The 12,676-nt window shown below is 34.7% G+C and overlaps 1 protein-coding gene across 5 annotated transcripts in view; it reads left to right on the top strand.

The window, feature by feature from the left end:
* The window catches only part of PPP1R12A (protein phosphatase 1 regulatory subunit 12A), a 166,163-nt gene extending 153,923 nt beyond the window's left edge, over positions 1-12,240 (top strand). For 2 of the 5 annotated variants that reach the window (XM_009004286.5, XM_003733810.6), the window contains 3 exons: positions 3,826-3,873; positions 7,183-7,233; positions 9,808-12,240. In XM_009004286.5, coding sequence (XP_009002534.1) covers positions 3,826-3,873; positions 7,183-7,233; positions 9,808-9,894 — 186 coding nt within the window. In that variant the 3' untranslated portion in view covers positions 9,895-12,240. Of the gene's footprint in view, positions 1-3,825; positions 3,874-5,581; positions 6,463-7,182; positions 7,234-9,807 lie in introns of those variants that run through there. The other 3 variants (XM_054238672.2, XM_054238671.2, XM_035257105.3) reach the window with 2 other exon arrangements.
* The last annotated feature ends 436 nt before the right edge of the window (positions 12,241-12,676 follow it).

Genomic DNA, 12,676 nt, shown 5'->3' with positions numbered 1-12,676 from the left:
GTTCCATCAGTTCAGTCATATTCCTCTCTAAGTTGTCCATTCTTGTTATCATTTCCTCAAATCTTTTTCCAAGGTTCTTAGTTTCTTTGCATTGATTTAGAACATGTTCTTTTAGCTCACGGAAGTTTCTCATTACCCACCTTCTGAAGTCTGAGTCGTTCATTTCATCACACTCATTCTCCGTCCAGCTTTGTTTTCTTGCTGGTGAGGGGTTGTGGTCCCTTGTAGGAGGCGAGGTGTTTCAGTTTCGGGTGTTTTCCTCCTTTTTGCACTGGTTTCTTCCCATCTTTGTGGATGTATCCACCTGTCGTCTGAGTAGTTGCTGACTTTCTGATTAGGTCTCTGAGTGTACTTCCAGGTTGTTGTTGATGAAATATTTCTGTTTCTTAGTTTTCCTTCTAACAGTCTAGCCCCTCTGCTGTAGGACTGCTGAGGTCCATTCTAGGCCCTACTTGCCTGGGGAACACCTGTAGCAGCTGCGGAACAGTGAGGGTTGCTACCAGTTTCTTCTTCTGCTATCTTTGTCCCAGAATGATGCCCACCAAATGTCAGTCTGATCAGTCCTTTGTGAGGTGACTCTTTGGATATACGGGGGTCAGGGAGCTGCTTGGGGAGAAAGTCTGTACTTTATAGGAGCTCAAATGCAGAGCTGTGAGTTCCGTTGTTCATTCAGGGCTGCTAGGCAGTTATGTTTAAGTCTGCTGCAGCAGAACTCATAAAGTCCCTTTATTTCCTCAGGTGCTCTGTCCCAGGGAGTTAGGGCTTTATTTATGAGTATCCGTTGCACTGACATGCCCAGCAAGGAGGCAGTCTAGTCACTGCCTGCTTACAGAGGTTATGCTGAGCTGCTCTGGGCTCCGCCCTGCTGCCATGGACTCTGCCCTGCTACCGTGTGTAATTTTCTGTAGTCCTGTTTATATGGGTGTGGTTAGAACTGCATGGCGATGGTGGTCCCCCTCTCTAATGGCGGACTCTCTCTGTTATGGTGGGTTGCCTCGGCAACGGCAGGCTGCGTCAGCAATGGCAAAGTACCTCCGTAGGGGTGGAGTGCCTCGGTAATGCGGACACCCCCCCGCCCCACTGAACTGCACCATCCTGGGTTCAGGTCTGCTTGTCGTGAAACTATCAACCCCAAGCGTTTCCAATTGCTGTTTTGTTTTTTTTTTGTGGGGGTGGGACCCGCCGAGCCTGATCCCCTGGCTCCCTGCCTCAGAGCCCTTTTTATTTAAGTTGAAGGGTTGACTCTCTCCCTGGTGTTCCAGTCACCTGCTGAAAGGGCGCCGGGATCTGTGTGATTTCCCGTGGGGTGACCCACTGTGCCAGCTACAACAACGTCGCTGCCCGGGACTCTCCTGGCCTGGCTTACTGTTTAAGTCCCGTTTAATCAGATGAATGTGCTAATCTGCCTTCCCAAATCTAAAATTGCCAGTTTAACAGGGCAACCAGACCAGTGTATTTTGTACAGAGTGCCGCTGCGCTGCTTCGCTGGCCGAAACAGCCGCGCCAGCCCAAACAGCTGCGCTGGTGGCCCGTGGGGTTCCTACAGCTGGGAATCTCCTGGTCTGTGGGCAATAAAGATCCGTCTTGAAATGCGGTGTCCACTCACCCTCTGCGCTTTCACTGGGAGCTGCAGTCCTGAGTTGCTCCTATAGCTCCATCTTCTCCTCCCCCCACTAGCAATGGCAGTTTTGATAGTAGCATGGACTATTAATCTCGAAGGTTAGGCCTGTTTGATAGTATTTAGCCAAGAGACTCTGGAATCCTTGACTCTTGCCCTAACCCAGGCACCCTCCTTTCCATATGGTCTCCAAGGAAGGGAGAAAATAGGCCAACTTACAAGAAAGCAGTTTGCTTTGCCCAACAACCAGTTCACCAGATTTACTCATTGTGATTTTAACAGCTTTAACTGGAATGTTTAACAAGAAAGTTAACCAAGTAAAAATATTACCTAAACTGATGTTGATGTTTTTTAATCAATGAAATTGGCAAACCACATAAAATAGCTAAAATGTTCCCATATGAAAAAAGTTCCAATGAAATGCTATTTTTCTGTGTGAAGTTTTGTTAAAATACATGTGATGGTATTATTCTGGCTATTTGATTTTTTTTTCAGGTGCTTTTGAATGTCATTTTTAAATCCTCAAGTGGCATATCAGCCTTTGTTTTATATTTCTAGCAATTAAATGTTTAAATTCAAAACCAAAAAGAAATGAGAATTAACTGAACAATCTTACTCATATTTGAATTATTGTTATTATTTTTGTAAATAGATACAGCGGCTCACTGTGCCACTCAAGCTGGAGCACAGTGGCACAATCAGGGCTCACTGCAGCCTCAATACCCTGGGTTCAAGCAGTCATCTCACCTTAGCCTCCCTGGTAGCTGGGACTGCAGGCAATGCCACCACACCTGTTTAATTTTTCTATTTTTTTTGTAGAGACAGGGTTTCACCGTGTTGCCCAGGCTGGTCTTGAACTCCTGGGCTCAAGTGATCTGCTCACCTCAGCCTCACAAAGTGTTAGAATTACAGGTGTGAGCCACTCATTCACCCTCATATTTGAAATTTTGAACTGAATTTCTCACAAGAAGCAATTGGAATATTGACTTTTATGTTTCCAGAAAGAGTAAGCACAAAAGCTTATAAGCCATTTAAAATAAGAAAAAAAGGTAACAAAACCTGGCCATGATTAGTTCTTCAACTGTTATACACCAAAACCATAAAAATTGTAAAAGAAGGATCAAAAAGTGACTTGGTTACAAGTCCTAGAAATAGTAAAATGTGAATGCTGAAAGGGTTGGCAGAAAAGAAAATTATGTAAAGAAGTATCTTTAAAATTACCATATTGAACAGTGAAATTGTACTTAATCAATTTGTTTTTAAAGTGTATTTTGTGGTTAGTAGCCATAAAGCATTGCTAAAGTTGTCAAAAAAACATTTTTGGTAAATTGGTTATTCAGCAAGTTGGCTTTTGAGGAATTCATTTTCAGCTAATTGACCAGCAATTCCAAGGGAGATGTTTATACAAAGATCAGTGTAAATAAGATCTAAGATGCCACTGTTTTTTGTTTTTATTTTTAAATGGGGCCTGTGCTCAATATCCAGAGCTTTTTAGTACAGGATACAACATGTGGCTAAAACCTAAGGTGTTTTTCCATCCCCTAAAGCCAAGCTCAAGTCTCAGGATTTTATCAACTTAGAGCTGGTTACATAGTACAGGAAGTGGAAAAAATGAAAGGCCTGAGCTTACCAGCAGAAAAAAGCTATATAGCTAGAATTTCTTACTAGTGAAAGTTATATGAACCTTCTTGCCAACTGTGGATGATTAGAAGAGGAACCTCTCGAGTGTGAGCCAAGACCAAGGTAGCTGTGGGAGAAGATAAAAAAGCCAGTTTACTTGTCTGGCTGCATGGATACAGTCACTCAACCTGGTAATGAATATATTTCAATCAAGGTCCTGGAATCTGACCATTCTGATTAGCCACTCCTGATGGTGCAGGCAAGGAAAGAATTTCGGCTTCAGAAGGAAAGCTACATATTTTTTTTTTCCACAGTATTCACTTTCACCCCCAACTAAATTATGAAAGTTCCTGGGGAAAAGTGATAGAGAACATAAAATGAGAGCCCTGGTTACCATTCTATTTCTAAACATTCATTTCACTCTTTATTATTTTAATACAAATTCTGTTTTCTCTTTGCTTTACTCAAGAACCTGTGTTTTACTCCACTTAAATATTGTGATTTAGTACCCATTAAAAGGGAGTTACTATGGTCGCCTCAATTCTTTGTAGCACTTACCTCTTTTATAATTTCTTACTTTGTTGCAGAGACAAGAAAGATTTGCTGATAGGTCACTGTTGGAAATGGAAAAAAGGGTAAGTGTCTCACTTATTAATAATTATTTTTTCCCTTTCTTGTTTTAGATAAACAGGTTTTTGTTTGTGTTTTGTTATAGATGATAGTTTTAATAAGTTTAAATTAATATTTATTGAATTAATGTATTTTACAGCTTAGCTTTTTTGTAGAATTCTATGGGGTCTCTCTAGATATGAAGTGACCTTGTTAAATAAAATTTAATTTACCACATAATTCTTTTAATGAATTAAAAAAACTATCTTGCCCTGATTCTGAAATGCACTATACACATTTTGATAGTGAATTTGATATTTTTGAAACGCCATTCATCTCTTATGGTTATTTACCTAAACAGTTTCATCATAAATGCATTTATGTGAATTGTTTATAAACCTAAAATACTTCCATTCTTGAAATAAAGTTTTTAAATCTGGAGCATCAAATTTTCAAATTCTTTTAAAAGTTAAGGTAATGATTTTTTTTTTTAATTTTTGAGTTTAAATATTTAACTTAAGTGGGATATTTTAAACAGGGGAAAATTGATTACAAGAAAATCCTTATGCCACTTGATGTCCTTCTGCAATTTTTTATTGACTGTAATATATTCACTTGTATTTCTCTCCACTTATTGTTGTTCAGGGAACAGCCATAGAAATAACTTTACAAGTTTAGCCTGATCATTTGAGATTGTATAAATGATCCAAAAGTTAAAAGAAAAGTGCCCAAAGCTTGTTTGTAGGGTGGCAGAGCAGCAGCTAGACTTGGAAGGGTTTTGAGCAGAGAAGAAATTACATCTTGGTAGCTATGATCAAAAAGTAGATACTCAGGAGCTATTAATATAAAAACATTTTTTTTCCATTCTGTTTTTAAAATAACCAATTTATCTTTTTCATCAAAAAAAGAAATGGTTTAAAAAATACAGAATATAAAAGTAATCTTTTAATGTCTATGTCATTTGCTAGTTATACCTTGGAATAGCTACCATTTTATTATGATTTCTGCAAGTTTAAAAAATTAGTGTTCTGAGCCATGTTTTAAAAATTGACATAACTAATCCTAAAATATTATTGTTTTATTAAATTTAATATTGATTATTATATCCTGTTAGAATGTGTAACTGTTACTGAATTTTATCTTCAGATAGACAGAAATAATAAAATCAGTTCTCTATTATTTATACTAATGGTCGAGATGAAAAGCATAGATAACTGTACTTAAAGTAATATTTATTTTTCAGATATAGTCACAATTTTAAATATATAATTTTTTTATGAAGTAATAATGTTTATTACAGAAACTTTAGCAGAAAAAAGAAAATGTTATCTGTCATGCAGAGATAACTGATATTTTGATACTTTTTTTTCCTAACATATATGTGATGCAGAGACATTCATATCCTGACATACTCACCTGATCTCCTTCTTCTGCTTGTCAAATGTAGATAAATTACAAAGTAGCTAATCCACTCTCTGTAATCATGATATTAATAGAAACTACTAACATTTATTCAGCATTCTCTATATATCAAGCAGGTGCAAAATTAAACACTTTACATGCATTTTGCTCTTAACCATATTTCTTTCTCTCTCTCTCCCTCCCTCCCTCCCTCCCTCCCTCCCTCTCTCTCTCTCTCTCTCTCTCTCTCTCTCTCTCTCTCTCTCTCTGTCTCTCTCTCTCTCTCTCTCTCTCTCTCTCTCTCTCTCATTTTCTTTCTTTCTTTCTTGACAGAATCTTGCTCTGTCATCCAGGCTGGAGTACAGTGGCACAATCATGGCTCACTGCATCCTCCAATGCCTGGGCTCAAGCAATCCTCTGACATCAGCCTCCAGAATAGTTGGCATTACAGGTGCATGCCTCCACACCCAGCTCATTTTTTAATTTCTTTGTGGAGACAAGATCTCACTTTCTTGCCCAGCCTGGACTTGAACTCCTGACTTTAAGCCGTCTTCCCACGTAGATCTCCCAAAGTACTGGGATTACAGGCTTGAGCCATTGTGCCTGGCCAATCTTATTTTTTAATGTTTAACATGTTTGTTTGGCAAACATGAGAAATTGCATAGAATTTTACACTTGTCAATTTCATTGAGCTAATAGAATCAGGCAGTTGGGTGTAGTGTTCTTGTCTTACTTTACCACTGAGTTAAAATCTTGAAGCCACCTAATAAAATTGAGACTCATAGGGAAATTACCTCTCAGAAGAAATATTCTATTTTTGGTATTTTGCAAAGTGGTAAAGACCAAGTATGACACTTCAAGTGCTAGTGTTTTGAGAAGTGTGATGATTTGTATGAATTTGTCATGACTTATTATTTACTAGGAGAAAGGTTTATGTATTGAAAATAATGTTTTTGTCTCTATAGTAATATTTAGACATGCCGATGTTAGAATAACATGTTACTTAAAAGACTATAAATAGGATTCTATCTACTTTTTAAAATCACATACCCTAAAAATATTAACATTTACAGTAAAAGTACTGCTTGACTAAATATCAATATTTGTTATTAATCTGGGAAATAATGTCTTAGAAATAGTTTCAGTGTGATTAAACTAAATTTAAATGGTTTATATCTGAAAGGTGACCGGCAAGAGTCAGTATCTTCTGGGCGGTATGACCTAACCAGTTTTACAGCTAATCAATTACTGCTGCTTGCTGTTCGCATAACACCCTAGAATGCTTATTATTTAAGGGAGAGTAAAACAGTACACTGCAATTATGTGTTGTATGTTGGCTTTGCCTGTCACTCCTTAAAACAAGTTTAAAATAAATGCTGCAGTTGCTTCTCCATTAGATTCACCGCATTAATGCTACACACAGTGTCAACCTAAATACAAAGCTGTAAAGTCAAATGGATAAATAATGGCTAGTACACATTATGGGTGAAGGAAATGAGCTTCTCTTACATCCTTTTGAAATTGTAAAGTACACATATTTTAGGCATGTTTGCTTCTTGCTTTTCTGCTTCTATCACTGTAATATAATTGCATCTTTGTGTGAGATGTTTTTTTTTTCTTTCTGTACAATTTTCAGCCTTGAGTATTGGTTCACTCTAAGTTTCACATGAACTAAAAAAGTAGTTTGAACATGTTATATAGCATCCTCCCGGAAAGTCAAAGCTTTAAAGAAAGAGCTTGTACTAAGGATAAAGACCTTCCTATTTATTTTTCTCAAATTTTGGAAAGCTCTTTACACATCACTGGCATCACATCTTTTCTCCACTGCTCCTGATTGGATATTTAATTCTGAAGTATCACTATTTCACAGTATGGAAGACAACCGAAGAATATAATAATTACATAACTAATGTTGGTACCTTAAATTGATCTAGGAACGACGAGCCCTAGAAAGAAGAATATCTGAAATGGAAGAAGAGCTCAAAGTAAGTAAACTATGTTATTTATGAGAGCTAGTGCTGTTTATGATTAATGTTTAAAATACTATTATAGATATGGTTTACATTAATTGTTCTCAAAGCTGATTACCCAGTTTGTGAACTGTCTATATCTGTGCTTCTCTTTCTTCCTGAATCCAGGTTTTAGTGAGCTAGAAGACGGTTTAAAACCCAAATCATAACACCTGTGAAAAGAAGGAGCAAACATAAAATAAAAAATAAAACCCAAATCATTTTGATAAATCAATTTGTATAACACTTTGCTGTTCAGGTATAGAAAAAGTTAGTAAAATAATAGGATGTAGGATTTATTGTTTATGTTTCTATATACACTTGTAGTTTCTTGGCAAGTAAATAAGTAGAGGGAGATAATATAAAATAAAATGTTCTCCTTTGAAAGTAAAGGACTTTAGGGGAGTGAACAGGCAGAGCTGTGTTTTATCAAACTCCCTATTACCTGTAGAAATAGTTATGTTTTGAATGTCTTCACAGGAAAAATAGCACAGTTAATGGATTACCTCTTACCACATTGTCCTTCATAAAATATCTTTATCACATTGTGAATTAATTAACCAATGCATAGGATATTGTGCCCATAGAATTAGAAGTTCAAGACTTAGATACTTTACTATTAAATTGTTTCTTATTAGATTTATATTGAATGGCTTTGAAGATTGGAGACAAATCTTATGTATTTTGTTTGCTTATGTATTATTTAGTTGAAATAGGATTTTAGGAATACAGTATTTACCTTTCTGAATCTCTTTTTTAAGACAATATTTTTAAAAAATTATTACCTGTGATTCTCTATTCTCATTATACTCTTTTCCATTTTCTTATTTTTTATTCCTATTTCTTTATGTTCTGATTCCTGCAGAACCTGCACCAAATAAGGCAAATTCAGTCTCTGAGGGAGTTAAATGAGCGACTGCTGACTGAGAATAGGGCCTTGACAAGAGTGGTAGCCAAACGCTCAGGGTTCTATAGGCAACTGAAGTCTGTGAACCTATAATTTTTAGTTTCATCATTTCTTCTTGGTAGAGCCAGGCAGGTGTTTTTATATTAGTAGGCGTGTTTTGTGTTAGTAAGAGCTCACTTTTACAAATTAATGCCATTGTGTCTGGAGCATATCATATAACTAATTATGCATGGCTTCTTAGAATGTTAGAAATTGTCACTAATTGTATATTGCAACTGATGAACTACAGTAAAATTAGGGATGATTTTGGAATTTAAGTTAAAGACTTGTACTTTTGTAAAGCTTTTGCACATTTTTAGCTGTACAGATAGATATTTTAGGACTTCAAATATGGCTGTTATATACAGTTCTTTACTACAGAGAAAACAGTATATTACATAAAAGAGTACATAACATTCTATAAAGCGTATAACATTTTACACATAATTAATATATTTTGAAGCTGAAGATTAAACATGCATTGTTTTTCAAATGTCATTTGAAGTCAGAACCATGTTAGTTTGTAATCATTCAGTTTTCTCTAACAAATATTCAGTGAATAAACTTAAGATTACAATTTTTTTTTTTAATCTAAAGATTCTGAACACAGGTAAGAACATATTGGCTCCACATAAAATTAAATCTTCCTAAAGATTTTGCTTAAGGTAGTTTTGCAAATAGAAGTTTTACTTTTATCTCTAGTTAGATAACCTAGTATATTTTGAAAACTGGACGAAAGATAGCTGTTTTGGAAAGTATGTTTTAAGGACCAAAAGTATGAGCTATTTCATTTCCTAGTGAAACTGGCAAAGAACATTCAGTTTTAATCATCTATAGTAGAAAATTCAGTTAACTTGTAACATTTTTACCCCCTTTCATCATGTTTGTCTGTAAAACAATAGAAATTTGAGATGCATCATTTGAAGATAGGAGGCTCTTTGCTTCAAAATTGGTTATTTTTGTAATGCTTGGATCATAGATACAGATTTACTACTTTAGCTTAAAAATGATATACTATTCTAATAGTAATTGCTTGTTACCATTTAATAAGCATCTATCTAGGATCAGACATTGTATTAGACAACTTAAACTGGGGTAGTTTAGGTGAATCCTTTAAGGAATTTTAATAATTTAGAACAACTCTAACTTCCTCAGCATTTTCCTAGGCAGTTTGGCCTTCTTGTAGAACAACAATATTAAGTATTACAGTTTTAGGTCTGACATACATAAAGCAAAAGTCTTTGGTTTAAGTGCTGACAGAAACTTGTTTTAAGAGCCTATCCTAACAAAAACAGGGTTCGTTGTCTTGGCTGCTCGAATGTGGTGTGCTTTTGAGTCATAAAATCAAATGATTTAGTAAATTTCAATGGAAAATTTGGAGAGAATAAACCTTTCATTCCAGCATTTATGAAACTAATTAGCTTTACAAATACAGGTGTGGGGTTTTTTTTCCTTCTTCCTGACATATGTTTTAGATACTAGAAATAAATATAACTGACAAAGCTTGATCATGTGTTTTGTGGTGAAAATATAACATTTATTAAGAATTATGTTTTATCTTTTTATTGAAGGTAAAACTTTATCTTCAATTTTTCTCCTTATAGATGTTACCAGACCTAAAAGCAGACAACCAGAGGCTAAAGGATGAAAATGGGGCCTTGATCAGAGTTATAAGCAAACTTTCCAAATAATAATTTTTTTAAAAAGCAGCAAGTAATGGAATTGCACATATTAGTAACCCAGTGGACCATAATTGGCAGTCACTGGAAGCCTGGGAAGAATTCTTGGAGACTGTCATTTTCAGATATCCTGCCAAATGCCCTCTTATCTAGAATTTTTGTTTCATTTTGTTTAATTTTCTGGGGTGTTTTTGTTGGTTTTTTTTTTTCTTTTTTTTAAAAATCAAGACCATCGTTTCATGTTAATGCAGCTGCTGAGAAGATTTTTTTTAATGACTGAGAAAACTTGTTTACAGCTCCAGCATATAAGGAAAGTGTTCAAGGCCAGATATGCCTCAGATATTTAACCAGTAAGCCTTAGTTGTACATAAATACTTTTGTGTCAACAAAAACTTTCAGCTCTCACAGAAGACAGTTATTCAACATTTTTTGATGTGCCACAGTTTCCAGTTTTTCAATATTTAATTTTTTGGCTTTTCATCTGAGTTTGGGTTTGTATTTTTTTCTTCTAACTCTTCATGTGGCAGAGTCTTCTATGTTTTCACAGCTATTTCATTTACAGAAAAGAACACTTGCTCTTCTGTGATTATTGTCATGTATTAGGCTAATGCTGTATTGTCTCCCACCTGGAACTGAATTGCTTGGTGGAACATATGCTTTCACTGTTTGTGCAATATGCATTTATTTCTTGTATGAATGCTTTAAAGTCATTTGAGATTAGATCTTTTAATTCCTATTTTCTGCTTCATTGGTCACTTTTTTTTATTGTAGTATAAGATGTTAGATTCTGTAATCTTCACATTCATTTTAGCAGGTACTGAGTGATGCTGTATATACAAATAAGTGTATTGTTTTGATTTTTAGACCACCACATAGCATGCTTGAGTATTTTCTTATTTCAAATGTCTGCTAATGCAGAGTAGGTGACTCCATGATAGTGTTAAAAAACAAAATTTGCTAACAATGTGATATAAGACTTTAAAAGTTACACATTATCTGGAGCCCTATCTTTATAAAAGTTTCCTACTGTAAAGTGCTTTTGAGTTTCATTTGATAGTACTCAACCATAATTAAAGTTGCATAAGATAATTGCTTTACATTTCACATACCTATATTTATCTGAGTGCTGTCTAAAACTGTTGTGCTAGCCAAAGTAATGCTATGAAATCATTTGCAAAATTAACCCGTGAGTTAATGTTAAATGCACTGTTATTGCCATGTGAAGAGGCATCAACTTTGATACCACCATCATGTTCAGACCATTTTATACATTTCAGTGGCCTTTTTTTGAGGAAAAAAAAAAGCGCAAAACCAAGTACATAGTGAAGATGGCTTTTATTTGGACAAATAGCTTTTATATTTTCATTAAACCATGCAAAAAATACTACATCTTTCTGGCACATAACTGTCTCCTTAACCACTGAACAGTTCAGCCATTTGAATAAATTGTACATTGTAAAGCTTATAGTAGCTGATTGTATTATTGATTGTATTGTATACTATATTAAATGTGAATTTGTACCCCTTCATTTTAAAAGGTCATTGTGTTCTACTGCCTATTTTAGATTACTTTGGGGTTGGGGAAGGGTGTTTTGGTAAGCAGGATTTTGAGTCCTCTCTCTCTTGATTGGTTTTATGAAGATATAAGGTTATGCTCTTACTACCAAGCTCAGGATTCTTGATTTTAAAGGTACAAGGATAGTTGTGGGAGTTTTATTTTTGGTTATATTTGAACTGTGTGAATGGTGGGTCTGAATATTGAGAATTTCCATGGTCTTATGTGGAGGTAAAATACATAGATAACTGATCAGTTTGAGTGACCGCAACATGTTCTGGTTGCACAACAGTTAGGCATGCTATGGTTTATATTTGTGAGGTTTGGGTGCCTGTGAAGAATGATTAAATACATGTTTCTAATATTTTAGTGTTTTGTATTTAGGTTATTTATTCTTTGTATCTAAAACTGAACAGCTACTGTGCTATATTGATTTTATTGGTAGTATTGAGCAGACCTTGTTTCTGCATGAAACTAGTTGCAAAACCCACTATTTTGGAAATAAAAATGTATTTTGACATATACAAATAAAATGAATAAAACTATTTTAAATGTGTGAACTTTTAATGAAGACATTTTAAATTTTGTTCTGAGATATTTAAATTCTGCATGGGTATTTTTTCACTAATTGCTTTACTTGGATACCAATTTGAATAATTTCTGAAATTGTAATATTGTGATAATTTGCACAGCATTGTACATGCACATCTGTAAATGTGATCTTAATTGCCATATTTATGCAATCTGTGTACCAATTTGGACAAATGTTTATATATTTTACATAAAGCTGTCTGTATGCAGAATCTGAGAACTAGTTTTTTTATGATAATAAGTGGGTAAAAAATAGTAACAACAGTGAGTTTCAGGGTAGTTGCTTTGTAGCACAAGATTTCACTTCCATAAACATTCTGTGGTTTTTTAAAAGTAAACCTGTGCTTTTTCTTATCTGCAGACATAGGCCAGTAGTACATATAAAGGTAATATTCCATTGAAACATACAATTTATTTTAATATTAGATCATTTTCCAATTTAGATTTGTCCAAGGTTTGACCTGCTAACACATCTATAACTAATTAGGAGGCATTTTTGATTTTGGAACTTTGATAGAGGACTGGTAGTAAGCCTGTGTTTTTAATACAACAAGGATTGAATTGTGTTATTTCTATTTCTAGTACTTTACCTATTCATGTTCACAATGGTAGGTTTTACTGTTATTTTTCCTCCATTAAAAAAAAAGC

The sequence above is a fragment of the Callithrix jacchus genome, chromosome 9 (genome assembly GCF_049354715.1).
Source record: "Callithrix jacchus isolate 240 chromosome 9, calJac240_pri, whole genome shotgun sequence".
Classification (NCBI taxonomy): domain Eukaryota; kingdom Metazoa; phylum Chordata; class Mammalia; order Primates; family Cebidae; genus Callithrix; species Callithrix jacchus.
Note: the sequence above shows the minus strand (reverse complement) of the source record. Positions and strands in the feature narration are given on the sequence as shown.